This window comes from Aquarana catesbeiana, linkage group LG03, assembly GCF_042186555.1.
Source record: "Aquarana catesbeiana isolate 2022-GZ linkage group LG03, ASM4218655v1, whole genome shotgun sequence".
Classification (NCBI taxonomy): Eukaryota; Metazoa; Chordata; class Amphibia; order Anura; family Ranidae; genus Aquarana; species Aquarana catesbeiana.
In genome coordinates, this window is record NC_133326.1 from 744,122,686 (window position 1) to 744,139,151 (window position 16,466).

The 16,466-nt window shown below is 55.7% G+C and overlaps 1 protein-coding gene across 1 annotated transcript in view; it reads right to left on the reverse strand.

Annotated features, from left to right (window-relative positions):
• The window catches only part of NEURL4 (neuralized E3 ubiquitin protein ligase 4), a gene marked incomplete at its 3' end in the record, with an annotated part of 73,505 nt that overhangs the window by 54,273 nt on the left and 2,766 nt on the right, over positions 1–16,466 (reverse strand). Inside the window, 4 exon segments of the mRNA XM_073623494.1 lie at positions 1,241–1,436; positions 10,949–11,111; positions 11,303–11,388; positions 11,467–11,648. Coding sequence (XP_073479595.1) covers positions 1,241–1,436; positions 10,949–11,111; positions 11,303–11,388; positions 11,467–11,648 — 627 coding nt within the window.

A 16,466-nucleotide genomic window follows, 5' to 3' on the forward strand; every position in this document is an offset into this window, starting at 1 on the left:
GGTGCCAAGCAGTCTAAACCCCTGCCAGGAGAATGCCGCAAGTCCCTCTTCCACTGCCTGGACCCCCCTTTGCTAGTCACATCTTGATATCTACCCGAGATGGTCAGATGCATATAGTGAATGCCTTTCAACCCTTGTGTTATCCATTGCCACTGCCCTCTGAACTGGCATTGCTGCCTTCCAATCACTGTCCTCCGATGTCTACCCTCCAATCACTGCCCTCTGAGCTGGCATTGCTGCCTTCCAATCACTGTCCTCTGAACTGGCATTGCTGCCCTCCAATCACTGCCCTCTGAACTGGCATTGCTGCCCTCCAATCACTGCCCTCTGAACTGGCATTGCTGCCCTCCAATCACTGCCCTCTGAACTGGCATTGCTGCCCTCCAATCACTGCCCTCTGAACTGGCATTGCTGCCCTCCAATCACTGCCCTCTGAACTGGCATTGCTGCCCTCCAATCACTGCCCTCTGAACTGGCATTGCTACCCTCTGATCACTTCCCTCTGAACTGGCATTGCTGCCCTCCAATCACTGCCCTCTGAACTGGCATTGCTGCCCTCTGATCACTGCCCTCTGAACTGGCATTGCTGCCCTCTGATCTGGCATTGCTGCCCTCTAATCACTGCCCTCTGAACTGGCATTGCTGCCCTCCAATCACTGCCCTCTGAACTGGCATTGCTGCCCTCCAATCACTGCCCTCTGAACTGGCATTGCTGCCCTCCAATCACTGCCCTCTGAGCTGGCATTGCTGCCCTCCAATCACTGCCCTCTGAACTGGCATTGCTGCCCTCCAATCACTGCCCTCTGAACTGGCATTGCTGCCCTCCAATCACTGCCCTCTGAGCTGGCATTTCTGCCCTCCAATCACTGCCCTCTGAGCTGGCATTGCTGCCCTCCAATCACTGCCCTCTGAACTGGCATTGCTGCCCTGTGATTACTGGCCTTTGATCCATGTCCTGTGATTCCAGTCCTGTTTGCTGCCCCCTGATCTGTGTCCTGTGGCCCCCGGACTACCTCTGCTGTGCCTGGATTGCTGCCCCCTGTGCCCCTGGACTTACTGTCTGCTGTGGGCATCTCTGTGTCCTGGATTGTTACCTGTGGATTTCCCCTCATCATGTCCCTCCCCCGGAGCTCCGCAGAGTCTCTCCATTCAGAATACCCCCATAGACCCCCCCGGACACGGGGTCCTGTGTGGTCTGTGTGCCCCCACATTCACCACAGGAGATGAGAGGGTCACTTACCTATTAGACATGACAATGGCGTCATTGAATTCACTGCGAGAGTTGTTCCTCAGGGCGGTGCGCCCCCCGTTGGTTATCAGGGCATTACTACCATGGAGGTGATGAAAGCGCAGATCAGACAGAGACTGGAGAGCACAAGGAGTTCCCGGAGTCAGAGCGAGGACGTCTTCTTCTTCTCCCGCCAGAGGAAGAGAATCTGAGGATATAAAGATGGCCGACAATCACACTCTGTGCTCAGGACACAGGAGGAACAACAAGAGATTGTTAGAGGGGAAGAACCTTCTCACACCTCATTGGCTGCTCAGGGCTCATACTGACCATCACTGACCTATCATCATGTCAGAGGAGTCGTGGCATCTTCATCTAGGGTGTCCCTTCTCAGCAGGGAGTGTTAGGCTATCCCAGGGACACCACGCTGCTCAGATGTTCTTTACAGGAGTCATGACAAGTCCTGATAGATGAGGAAATCCTAGGTATCCCTTCTCAGCAGTCAGCATGAGGCTATCCTAGGGGCACCACGCTGAGCCCAGGGACACCACGCTAAGCCCAGGGACACCACGCTAAGCCCAGGGACATCACGCTGAGCCCAGGGACACCACGCTGAGCCCAGGGACACCACGCTAAGCCCAGGGACACCACGCTAAGCCCAGGGACACCACGCTAAGCCCAGGGACACCACGCTAAGCCCAGGGACACCACGCTAAGCCCAGGGACACCACGCTAAGCCCAGGGACACCACGCTGCTCAGATGTTCTTTACAGGAGTCATGACAAGTCCTGATAGATGAGGAAATCCTAGGTATCCCTTCTCAGCAGTCAGCATGAGGCTATCCTAGGGGCACCACGCTGAGCCCAGGGACACCACGCTAAGCCCAGGGACACCACGCTAAGCCCAGGGACACCACGCTAAGCCCAGGGACACCACGCTAAGCCCAGGGACACCACGCTGAGCCCAGGGACACCACGCTGAGCCCAGGGACACCACGCTAAGCCCAGGGACACCACGCTGCTCAGATGTTCTTTACAGGAGTCATGACAAGTCCTGATAGATGAGGAAATCCTAGGTATCCCTTCTCAGCAGTCAGCATGAGGCTATCCTAGGGGCACCACACTGAGCCCAGGGACACCACGCTAAGCCCAGGGACATCATGCTAAGCCCAGGGACACCACGCTGAGCCCAGGGACACCACGCTGCTCAGATGTTCTTTACAGGAGTCATGACAAGTCCTGATAGATGAGGAAATCCTAGGTATCCCTTCTCAGCAGTCAGCATGAGGCTATCCTAGGGGCACCACGCTGAGCCCAGGGACACCACGCTAAGCTCAGGGACACCACGCTAAGCCCAGGGACACCACGCTAAGCCCAGGGACACCACGCTAAGCCCAGGGACACCACGCTAAGCCCAGGGACACCACGCTAAGCCCAGGGACATCATGCTAAGCCCAGGGACACCACGCTGCTCAGATGTTCTTTACAGGAGTCATGACAAGTCCTGATAGATGAGGAAATCCTAGGTATCCCTTCTCAGCAGTCAGCATGAGGCTATCCTAGGGGCACCACGCTGAGCCCAGGGACACCACGCTAAGCCCAGGGACATCATGCTGAGCCCAGGGACACCACGCTAAGCCCAGGGACACCACGCTGAGCCCAGGAACATCAAAGCTAATACCAGGGACACCACGCTAAGCCCAGGAACATCATGCTAATACCAGGGACACCACACTGAGCCCAGGGACACCACACTGAGCCCAGGGACATCATGCTAATACCAGGGACACCACGCTAAGCCCAGGAACATCATGCTAATACCAGGGGCACCACGCTGAGCCCAGGGACACCACGCTGAGCCCAGGGACACCACGCTGAGCCCAGGGACACCACGCTGAGCCAAGGGACACCACGCTGAGCCAAGGGACACCACGCTGAGCCCAGGGACACCACACTGAGCCCAGGAACATCAAGCTAATACCAGGGACACCACGCTAAGCCCAGGAACATCAAGCTAATACCAGGGACACCACGCTGAGCCCAGGGACACCACACTGAGCCCAGGGACATCATGCTAATACCAGGGACACCACACTGAGCCCAGGAACATCATGCTAATACCAGGGGCACCACGCTGAGCCCAGGGACACCACGCTAAGCCCAGGGACATCATGCTGAGCCCAGGGACACCACGCTGAGCCCAGGGACACCACGCTGAGCCCAGGGACACCACGCTGAGCCCAGGGACACCACGCTGCTCAGATGTTCTTTACAGGAGTCATGACAAGTCCTGATAGATGAGGAAATCCTAGGTATCCCTTCTCAGCAGTCAGCATGAGGCTATCCTAGGGGCACCACGTTGAGCCCAGGGACACCACGCTGAGCCCAGGGACACCACGCTGAGCCCAGGGACACCACGCTAAGCTCAGGGACACCACGCTAAGCTCAGGGACACCACGCTAAGCTCAGGGACACCACGCTGAGCCCAGGAACATCATCATGCTAATACCAGGGACACCACACTGAGCCCAGGAACATCATGCTAATACCAGGGACACCACACTGAGCCCAGGGACATCACACTGAGCCCAGAAACATCATGCTAAGCCCAGGGGCACCACGCTAAGCCCAGGGGCACCACACTAAGCCCAAGAACATCATGCTAATAATAGGGGCACCACACTAAGCCCAGGGGCACCACACTAAGCCCAAGAACATCATGCTAATACCAGGGACACCACACTGAGCCCAGGGGCACCACGCTAAGCCCAGGAACACCACACTAAGCCCAGGAACACCACACTAAGCCCAGGAACACCACACTAAGCCCAGGAACACCACACTAAGCCCAGGGACACCACACTAAGCCCAGGAACACCACACTAAGCCCAGGAACACCACGCTGAGCCCAGGGACACCACACTAAGCCCAGGAACATCATGCTAATACCAGGGACACCACGCTGAGCCCAGGGACACCACACTGACAACAGGAGCATTATGCTGACACCAGGAGCTCCACACTGAGCCCAAGGACACCATACTGCACCAGGAACATCCTGCTGAGACCAGGGGCACCACACTGAGCCCAGGGACACCATACTGCACCAGGAACATCCTGCTGAGCACAGGGGCACCACACTGAGCCCAGGGACACCACGCTGAGCCCAGGGACACCACGCTAAGCCCAGGGACACCACGCTAAGCCCAGGGACACCACGCTAAGCCCAGGGACACCACGCTAAGCCCAGGGACACCACGCTGCTCAGATGTTCTTTACAGGAGTCATGACAAGTCCTGATAGATGAGGAAATCCTAGGTATCCCTTCTCAGCAGTCAGCATGAGGCTATCCTAGGGGCACCACGCTGAGCCCAGGGACACCACGCTAAGCTCAGGGACACCACGCTAAGCTCAGGGACACCACGCTAAGCTCAGGGACACCACGCTGCTCAGATGTTCTTTACAGGAGTCATGACAAGTCCTGATAGATGAGGAAATCCTAGGTATCCCTTCTCAGCAGTCAGCATGAGGCTATCCTAGGGGCACCACGCTGAGCCCAGGGACACCACGCTAAGCTCAGGGACACCACGCTAAGCCCAGGGACACCACGCTAAGCCCAGGGACATCATGCTAAGCCCAGGGACACCACGCTGAGCCCAGGGACACCACGCTGCTCAGATGTTCTTTACAGGAGTCATGACAAGTCCTGATAGATGAGGAAATCCTAGGTATCCCTTCTCAGCAGTCAGCATGAGGCTATCCTAGGGGCACCACGCTGAGCCCAGGGACACCACGCTAAGCCCAGGGACATCATGCTGAGCCCAGGGACACCACGCTGCTCAGATGTTCTTTACAGGAGTCATGACAAGTCCTGATAGATGAGGAAATCCTAGGTATCCCTTCTCAGCAGTCAGCATGAGGCTATCCTAGGGGCACCACGTTGAGCCCAGGGACACCACGCTGAGCCCAGGGACACCACGCTGAGCCCAGGGACACCACGCTAAGCTCAGGGACACCACGCTAAGCTCAGGGACACCACGCTAAGCTCAGGGACACCACGCTGAGCCCAGGAACATCATCATGCTAATACCAGGGACACCACACTGAGCCCAGGAACATCATGCTAATACCAGGGACACCACACTGAGCCCAGGGACATCACACTGAGCCCAGAAACATCATGCTAAGCCCAGGGGCACCACGCTAAGCCCAGGGGCACCACACTAAGCCCAAGAACATCATGCTAATAATAGGGGCACCACACTAAGCCCAGGGGCACCACACTAAGCCCAAGAACATCATGCTAATACCAGGGACACCACACTGAGCCCAGGGGCACCACGCTAAGCCCAGGAACACCACACTAAGCCCAGGAACACCACACTAAGCCCAGGAACACCACACTAAGCCCAGGGACACCACACTAAGCCCAGGAACACCACACTAAGCCCAGGAACACCACACTAAGCCCAGGAACACCACACTAAGCCCAGGAACATCATGCTAATACCAGGGACACCACGCTGAGCCCAGGGACACCACACTGACAACAGGAGCATTATGCTGACACCAGGAGCTCCACACTGAGCCCAAGGACACCATACTGCACCAGGAACATCCTGCTGAGACCAGGGGCACCACACTGAGCCCAGGGACACCATACTGCACCAGGAACATCCTGCTGAGCACAGGGGCACCACACTGAGCCCAGGGACACCATACTGCACCAGGAACATCCTGCTGAGCACAGGGGCACCACACTGAGCCCAGGGACACCACGCTGAGCCCAGGGACACCACGCTAAGCCCAGGGACACCACGCTAAGCCCAGGGACACCACGCTAAGCCCAGGGACACCACGCTAAGCCCAGGGACACCACGCTAAGCCCAGGGACACCACGCTGCTCAGATGTTCTTTACAGGAGTCATGACAAGTCCTGATAGATGAGGAAATCCTAGGTATCCCTTCTCAGCAGTCAGCATGAGGCTATCCTAGGGGCACCACGCTGAGCCCAGGGACACCACGCTAAGCTCAGGGACACCACGCTAAGCCCAGGGACACCACGCTAAGCCCAGGGACATCATGCTAAGCCCAGGGACACCACGCTGAGCCCAGGGACACCACGCTGCTCAGATGTTCTTTACAGGAGTCATGACAAGTCCTGATAGATGAGGAAATCCTAGGTATCCCTTCTCAGCAGTCAGCATGAGGCTATCCTAGGGGCACCACGCTGAGCCCAGGGACACCACGCTAAGCCCAGGGACATCATGCTGAGCCCAGGGACACCACGCTGCTCAGATGTTCTTTACAGGAGTCATGACAAGTCCTGATAGATGAGGAAATCCTAGGTATCCCTTCTCAGCAGTCAGCATGAGGCTATCCTAGGGGCACCACGCTGAGCCCAGGGACACCACGCTAAGCTCAGGGACACCACGCTAAGCCCAGGGACACCACGCTAAGCCCAGGGACACCACGCTAAGCCCAGGGACATCATGCTAAGCCCAGGGACACCACGCTGCTCAGATGTTCTTTACAGGAGTCATGACAAGTCCTGATAGATGAGGAAATCCTAGGTATCCCTTCTCAGCAGTCAGCATGAGGCTATCCTAGGGGCACCACACTGAGCCCAGGGACACCACGCTGAGCCCAGGGACACCACGCTGAGCCCAGGGACACCACGCTGAGCCCAGGGACACCACGCTGAGCCCAGGGACACCACGCTGAGCCCAGGAACATCAAGCTAATACCAGGGACACCACGCTAAGCCCAGGAACATCATGCTAATACCAGGGACACCACGCTGAGCCCAGGGACACCACACTGAGCCCAGGGACATCATGCTAATACCAGGGACACCACGCTAAGCCCAGGAACATCATGCTAATACCAGGGGCACCACGCTGAGCCCAGGGACACCACGCTGAGCCCAGGGACACCACGCTGAGCCCAGGGACACCACGCTGAGCCCAGGGACACCACGCTGAGCCCAGGGACACCACACTGAGCCCAGGAACATCAAGCTAATACCAGGGACACCACGCTAAGCCCAGGAACATCATGCTAATACCAGGGACACCACACTGAGCCCAGGAACATCAAGCTAATACCAGGGACACCAAGCTAAGCCCAGGAACATCATGCTAATACCAGGGGCACCACGCTGAGCCCAGGGACACCACGCTAAGCCCAGGGACATCATGCTGAGCCCAGGGACACCACGCTGAGCCCAGGGACACCACGCTGAGCCCAGGGACACCACGCTGCTCAGATGTTCTTTACAGGAGTCATGACAAGTCCTGATAGATGAGGAAATCCTAGGTATCCCTTCTCAGCAGTCAGCATGAGGCTATCCTAGGGGCACCACGCTGAGCCCAGGGACACCACGCTGAGCCCAGGGACACCACGCTAAGCTCAGGGACACCACGCTAAGCTCAGGGACACCACGCTAAGCTCAGGGACACCACGCTAAGCTCAGGGACACCACGCTGAGCCCAGGAACATCATCATGCTAATACCAGGGACACCACACTGAGCCCAGGAACATCATGCTAATACCAGGGACACCACACTGAGCCCAGGGACATCACACTGAGCCCAGAAACATCATGCTAAGCCCAGGGGCACCACGCTAAGCCCAGGGGCACCACACTAAGCCCAAGAACATCATGCTAATAATAGGGGCACCACACTAAGCCCAGGGGCACCACACTAAGCCCAAGAACATCATGCTAATACCAGGGACACCACACTGAGCCCAGGAACATCATGCTAATACCAGGGACACCACACTAAGCCCAGGGGCACCACGCTAAGCCCAGGAACACCACACTAAGCCCAGGAACACCACACTAAGCCCAGGAACACCACACTAAGCCCAGGAACACCACACTAAGCCCAGGAACACCACACTAAGCCCAGGAACACCACACTAAGCCCAGGAACATCATGCTAATAATAGGGGCACCACACTAAGCCCAGGAACACCACACTAAGCCCAGGAACATCATGCTAATACCAGGGACACCACGCTGAGCCCAGGGACACCACACTGACAACAGGAGCATTATGCTGACACCAGGAGCTCCACACTGAGCCCAAGGACACCATACTGCACCAGGAACATCCTGCTGAGACCAGGGGCACCACACTGAGCCCAGGGACACCATACTGCACCAGGAACATCCTGCTGAGCACAGGGGCACCACACTGAGCCCAGGGACACCATACTGCACCAGGAACATCCTGCTGAGTACAGGGGCACCACACTGAGCCCAGGGACACCATACTGCACCAGGAACATCCTGCTGAGCACAGGGGCACCACGCTGAGCCCAGGGACACCACGCTGAGCCCAGGGACACCACGCTGAGCCCAGGGACACCACGCTAAGCCCAGGGACACCACGCTAAGCCCAGGGACACCACGCTAAGCCCAGGGACACCACGCTAAGCCCAGGGACACCACGCTGAGCCCAGGAACATCAAGCTAATACCAGGGACACCACGCTGAGCCCAGGGACACCACGCTGAGCCCAGGGACACCACGCTGAGCCCAGGGACACCACGCTGAGCCCAGGGACACCACGCTGAGCCCAGGGACACCACGCTGAGCCCAGGGACACCACGCTGAGCCCAGGGACACCACGCTAAGCCCAGGAACATCATGCTAATACCAGGGACACCACGCTGAGCCCAGTAACATCATGCTAATACCAGGGACACCATGCTGAGCCCAGGAACATCATGCTAATACCAGGGCACCACGCTGAGCCCAGGAACATCATGCTAATACCAGGGACACCACGCTGAGCCCAGGAACATCATGCTAATACCAGGGCACCACGCTGAGCCCAGTAACATCATGCTAATACCAGGGACACCATGCTGAGCCCAGGAACATCATGCTAATACCAGGGCACCACGCTGAGCCCAGGAACATCATGCTAATACCAGGGACACCACGCTGAGCCCAGGAACATCATGCTAATACCAGGGACACCACACTGAGCCCAGGAACATCATGCTAATACCAGGGACACCACGCTGAGCCCAGGGACATCATGCTAATACCAGGGACACCACGCTGAGCCCAGGGACATCATGCTAATACCAGGGCACCACGCTGAGCCCAGGGACATCATGCTAATACCAGGGCACCACGCTGAGCCCAGGGACATCATGCTAATACCAGGGACACCACGCTGAGCCCAGGGACATCATGCTAATACCAGGGCACCACGCTGAGCCCAGGGACATCATGCTAATACCAGGGCACCACGCTGAGCCCAGGGACATCATGCTAATACCAGGGCACCACGCTGAGCCCAGGAACATCATGCTAATACCAGGGACACCACGCTGAGCCCAGGGACATCATGCTGAGCCCAGGAACATCATGCTAATACCAGGGGCACCACACTAAGCCCAGGAACATCATGCTAATACCAGGGACACCACGCTGAGCCCAGGGACATCATGCTAATACCAGGGACACCACGCTGAGCCCAGGGACATCATGCTAATACCAGGGCACCACGCTGAGCCCAGGGACATCATGCTAATACCAGGGACACCACGCTGAGCCCAGGGACATCATGCTAATACCAGGGCACCACGCTGAGCCCAGGGACATCATGCTAATACCAGGGACACCACGCTGAGCCCAGGGACATCATGCTAATACCAGGGCACCACGCTGAGCCCAGGGACATCATGCTAATACCAGGGACACCACGCTGAGCCCAGGGACATCATGCTAATACCAGGGCACCACGCTGAGCCCAGGGACATCATGCTAATACCAGGGCACCACGCTGAGCCCAGGAACATCATGCTAATACCAGGACACCACGCTGAGCCCAGGAACATCATGCTAATACCAGGGCACCACACTGAGCCCAGGGACATCATGCTAATACCAGGGCACCACGCTGAGCCCAGGAACATCATGCTAATACCGGGGACACCACGCTGAGCCCAGGGACATCATGCTAATACCAGGGGCACCACACTGAGCCCAGGAACATCATGCTAATACCAGGGGCACCACGCTGAGCCCAGGGACACCACGCTAAGCCCAGGAACATCATGCTAATACCAGGGACACCACACTGAGCCCAGGGACACCACGCTAAGCCCAGGGGCACCACACTAAGCCCAGGAACATCATGCTAATACCAGGGACACCACGCTGAGCCCAGGGGCACCGTGCTCTGACACCAGGAACATCGTGCTAAACCCAGGGGCACCATAAACATCGTGCTGAACCCAGGGACACCGCGCTCAGCCCAGGGACATCGCTCTGACACCAGGGGCACCATGCTGCTTAGATATCCTTCAGAGGAGCCATGACAAGTCCTGATTGGCAGTGAAATCTAGGGTGTCCCTTCTCAGCAGGAAGTATTAGACTATCCCACGGGCACTGTATTGACCCCAGGGAGGGGGCACCATGCTGCTCAGATCTCCTTCTGACGAGCCATGCCAAGTCCTCATTGGCAGGGAAGTCTAGGGTGTCCCTTCTCAGCAGTCATTATTGGGCTATCCCAGGGGCACCACACCAGGGGCATCATACTGACTCCAGGAAAGAGACACATGCTGCTCAGATGTCCTTCAGAGGAGCCATGACTAGTCCTGAACGGCAGGGAAATCTAGAGAGTGTCCCTTCTCAGAGGTCAGCATTAGACCATCTCAGAGATGCTGATTCCAGGGAACATGACCACTCACCTGATTCATCCAGTATTGTGGCCTGTGCTGCCTGACCATAGAGATCCACCACAGCGAAGACATTGGGTGGGACGTTCCACGCTGCCACACCCTGCGCCACCCCGTTAACAAAGAAATTCAAAGTACCATCTTCTCGGCGCACCACTCCGACTGTGTCACCTGCCTGAGGACAAAGCATAGAAGTCTCAGCAAATGTTGATCTAGGAACCGGGTTCCAGCAAACCGCCCCTCATTCTACATGTACACAACACCCAACCAATCCAGCATGGGCAACTCCAACACATCTTGGCCTAGCTTTCGGTTTTCCACTTTTTACAAGTTACCTCCAAGAAAGCTTCAAAACGTTCAACTGACCTTGAGCCGGTCCAGGTTGTGGCCATATTCATCCAGAATGGTGGTCCCATTGTGCATGACTCCATTTCCGGTCATCATCCAGGTACCTGGATGGGTCAGAGGACCTTCAGACATGTTCTACAGAAGGTGAATGCCATGTACTATGGGTAGGTGGGAGTTCTCACCTGATCGGAGGTTGGTCATGGTGGATGGCAGCTGTAGGTATGCCGGGTTATGGGTGGTGACCCCGATCTCAATGGATCCCGCCCACTTATCCACCATCTTGTCTATCCGGACCTGGAAGACCTCATTGTTGTGCAATGGCCGATTACTGAGGACCACCCCATGGTTGAAGTCATCGGTGGCACTGCTCAGACAAGACACATCACAGTCGTGTCACTCACATCTTATCATCATTAATAGGTGCCTAGAACTTTCTATTACATAAATGATCCATTTCTGACACTAAGGACACAAACTAATGAGACCACAGACAGGAGGAGAGGAGAGAGCAGAGACGGGAGAGGAGAGACCAGAGACTGAAAAGGAGAGACGGAAGAGGAGAGACCAGAGACTGAAGAGGAGAGACCGAAGAGGAGAGACCAGAGACTGAAGAGGAGAGACCGAAGAGGAGAGACCAGAGACTGAAGAGGAGAGACCGAAGAGGAGAGACCAGAGACTGAAGAGGAGAGACCGAAGAGGAGAGACCAGAGACTGAAGAGGAGAGACCGAAGAGGAGAGACCAGAGACTGAAGAGGAGAGACCGAAGAGGAGAGACCAGAGACTGAAGAGGAGAGACCGAAGAGGAGAGACCAGAGACTGAAGAGGAGAGACCGAAGAGGAGAGACCAGAGACTGAAGAGGAGAGACCGAAGAGGAGAGACCAGAGACCGAAGAGGAGAGACCGAAGAGGAGAGACCAGAGACCGAAGAGGAGAGACCAGAGACCGAAGAGGAGAGACCGAAGAGGAGAGACCAGAGACCGAAGAGGAGAGACCGAAGAGGAGAGACCAGAGACCGAAGAGGAGAGACCAGAGACCGAAGAGGAGAGACGGAAGAGGAGAGACCACAGACGGGAGAGGAGAGAACAGAGACGGGAGAGGAGAGACGGGAGAGGAGAGGAGAGATGGGAGAGGAGAGACGGGAGAGGAGAGACGGGAGAGGAGAGACGGGAGAGGAGAGACGGGAGAGGAGAGGAGAGACGGGAGAGGAGAGACCAGAGACTGAAGAGGAGAGACCGAAGAGGAGAGACCAGAGACTGAAGAGGAGAGACCGAAGAGGAGAGACCAGAGACTGAAGAGGAGAGACCGAAGAGGAGAGACCAGAGACTGAAGAGGAGAGACCGAAGAGGAGAGACCAGAGACTGAAGAGGAGAGACCGAAGAGGAGAGACCAGAGACTGAAGAGGAGAGACCGAAGAGGAGAGACCAGAGACTGAAGAGGAGAGACCGAAGAGGAGAGACCAGAGACTGAAGAGGAGAGACCGAAGAGGAGAGACCAGAGACCGAAGAGGAGAGACCGAAGAGGAGAGACCAGAGACCGAAGAGGAGAGACCGAAGAGGAGAGACCAGAGACCGAAGAGGAGAGACCAGAGACCGAAGAGGAGAGACCAGAGACCGAAGAGGAGAGACCGAAGAGGAGAGACCAGAGACCGAAGAGGAGAGACCAGAGACCGAAGAGGAGAGACGGAAGAGGAGAGACCACAGACGGGAGAGGAGAGAACAGAGACGGGAGAGGAGAGACGGGAGAGGAGAGGAGAGATGGGAGAGGAGAGACGGGAGAGGAGAGACGGGAGAGGAGAGACGGGAGAGGAGAGACGGGAGAGGAGAGACGGGAGAGGAGAGGAGAGACGGGAGAGGAGAGACCAGAGACTGAAAAGGAGAGACCGAAGAGGAGAGACCAGAGACCGAAGAGGAGAGACCAGAGACCGAAGAGGAGAGACCAGAGACCGAAGAGGAGAGACGGGAGAGGAGAGGAGAGATGGGAGAGGAGAGACGGGAGAGGAGAGACGGGAGAGGAGAGACGGGAGAGGAGAGACGGGAGAGGAGAGACGGGAGAGGAGAGACGGGAGAGGAGAGACGGGAGAGGAGAGACGGGAGAGGAGAGACCAGAGACTGAAGAGGAGAGACGGGAGAGGAGAGACCAGAGACTGAAGAGGAGAGACGGGAGAGGAGAGGAGAGATGGGAGAGGAGAGACGGGAGAGGAGAGACGGGAGAGGAGAGACGGGAGAGGAGAGACGGGAGAGGAGAGACGGGAGAGGAGAGACGGGAGAGGAGAGACGGGAGAGGAGAGACGGGAGAGGAGAGACGGGAGAGGAGAGACCAGAGACTGAAGAGGAGAGACGGGAGAGGAGAGACCAGAGACTGAAGAGGAGAGACGGGAGAGGAGAGACCAGAGACTGGAGAGGAGAGGAGAGACGGGAGAGGAGAGGAGAGACGGGAGAGGAGAGGAGAGACGGGAGAGGAGAGGAGAGACGGGAGAGGAGAGGAGAGACGGGAGAGGAGAGACGGGAGAGGAGAGACGGGAGAGGAGAGACGGGAGAGGAGAGACGGGAGAGGAGAGACGGGAGAGGAGAGACGGGAGAGGAGAGACGGGAGAGGAGAGACGGGAGAGGAGAGACGGGAGAGGAGAGACGGGAGAGGAGAGACCAGAGACTGAAGAGGAGAGACGGGAGAGGAGAGACCAGAGACTGAAGAGGAGAGACGGGAGAGGAGAGACCAGAGACTGAAGAGGAGAGACGGGAGAGGAGAGACCAGAGACTGAAGAGGAGAGACGGGAGAGGAGAGACCAGAGACTGAAGAGGAGAGACGGGAGAGGAGAGACCAGAGACGGGAGAGGAGAGACCAGAGACGGGAGAGGAGAGACCAGAGACGGGAGAGGAGAGACCAGAGACGGGAGAGGAGAGACCAGAGACGGGAGAGGAGAGACCAGAGACGGGAGAGGAGAGACCAGAGACGGGAGAGGAGAGACCAGAGACGGGAGAGGAGAGACCAGAGACGGGTGAGATGGTGAGAGATGAGTACACGGGTACATACTGAGGTCTCAGGGCAGTACGCCCCCCACTGATGATTGAAGCCTTCTGTCCACAGTTGGGGTGGAAGAGTAGCTGCCCGGGATCGGGGGTATTGGAGCTCTGGCGTCCGGCATCGGGTGATCTCGCCCTCAGAATGGCGTTATTCCTCCGCAGTCGGTCAGCGTGGTTGTGATTATGGACAATGGTCACTTTGACAGCCATGCCGTAGAGATCCACAACTCCATAAACCACCGGAGGGGTCTGACAGGAGGCCACACCTAGAAGACAAACACCAATAAAACCTGTATTTACTGTGACTGGAGAGTCCCACTTGGATGTCAGGGGGTCGCTCACAATGCTTGCGCTCACGGCTATCAGGGGGTCGCTCACGGCTGTCAGAGGCCACTTGTTGTGCTCACGTTCATGGCTCACAGGGGCCACTCATGGCTGTCAAGGGCCGCTCAGAGGGCGCGCGTTCATGGATGTCAGGGGCCGCTCACTGTTACTGACAACATACAAGCATCCAGCTACTACCGCTGTCATCTTCTCTGAACCAGCTCCTCCAGCCACTTATTGGCTTTGCTGTTCTTCTCTGGACTCTTTCCTGAGGATTGGTGACCAGAACTGGATGGAATACTCCAGATGTGGCCGAGACAGATTTTGTTTTTTTTTTTTTAAAGTGGCAGGATTATCGTTTTATCTCTGGAGTAAATCTTCTTTATGCATGCCAATATTCTGTTTGCTTTATTAGCAGCAGCTTGGCATTGCATGTCATTGCTGAGCCTATCATCTACTAGGACCCCCAGGTCCTTTTCCATCCTAGATTCCCCCAGAGGTTCTCCCCCCAGTCTATAGATTGACTTCAGATTTTTACCACCCAAATACATTATTTTACATTTTTCTACATTGAACCTCATTTGCCATGTAGTCCCCCTCCCCCATTAATTTGTTCAGGTCTTTTTGCAAGGTTTCCACATCCTGCGGAGAAGTTATTGCCCTGCTTAGCTTAGTATCGTCTGCAAATACAGAGATTGAACTGTTTATCCCATCCTCCAGATCGTTTATGAACAAATTAAATAGGATTGGTCCCAGCACAGAACCCTGGGGAACCCCACTACCCACCCCTGACCATTCTGAGTACTCCCCATTTATCACCACCCTCTGAACACGCCCTTGTAGCCAGTTTTCAATCCATGTACTCACCCTATGGTCCATGCCAACGCACCTTATTTTGTACAGTAAACGTTTATGGGGAACTGTGTCAAATGCTTTTGTAAAATCCAGATACACAACGTCTACGGGCCTTCCTTTATCTAGATGGCAACTCACCTCCTCATGGAAGGTTAATAGATTGGTTTGGCAAGAACGATTCTTCATGAATCCATGCTGATTACTGCTAATGATACCATTCTTATTACTAAAATCTTGTATATAGTCCCTTATCATCCCCTCCAAGAGTTTACATACTATTGATGTTAGGCTAACTGGTCTGTAATTCACAGGGATGTATTTTGGGCCCTTTTTAAATATTGGTGCTACATTGGCTTTTCTCCAATCAGCTGGTACCATTCCAGTCAATAGACTATCTGTAAAAATTAGAACCAACGGTCTGGCAATCACTTGACTGAGTTCCCTAAGTACCCTCGGATGCAAGCCATCTGGTCCCGGTGATTTATTAATGTTAAGTTTCTCAAGTCTAATTTTAATTCCGTCCTCTGTTAACCATGGAGGTGCTTCCTGTGTTGTGTCCTGAGGATAAACACTGCAGTTTTGGTTACTGAAGCCCCCCGATTCACTCGTGAAGACTGAGGAGAAGAATAAATTCAATACCTTCGCCATCTCCCCATCCTTTGTAACCAGATGTCCTTCCTCATTCTTTACGGGGCCAATATGGTCTGTCCTCCCTTTTTTACTGTTTACATACTTAAAGAATTTCTTGGGATTTTTTTTGCTCTCCTCCGCTATGTGTCTTTCATGTTCTATCTTAGCCATCCTAATTGCACCCTTACATTTCTTATTGCATTCTTTATAAAGTCTGAATGCTGAGGATGATCCCTCAACCTTGTATTTTTTGAAGGCCTTCTCCTTTGCTTTTATATGCATTTTTACATTGGAGTTAAGCCATCCAGGATTTTTGTTCGCTCTTTTAAATGTATTACCCAATGGAATGCATC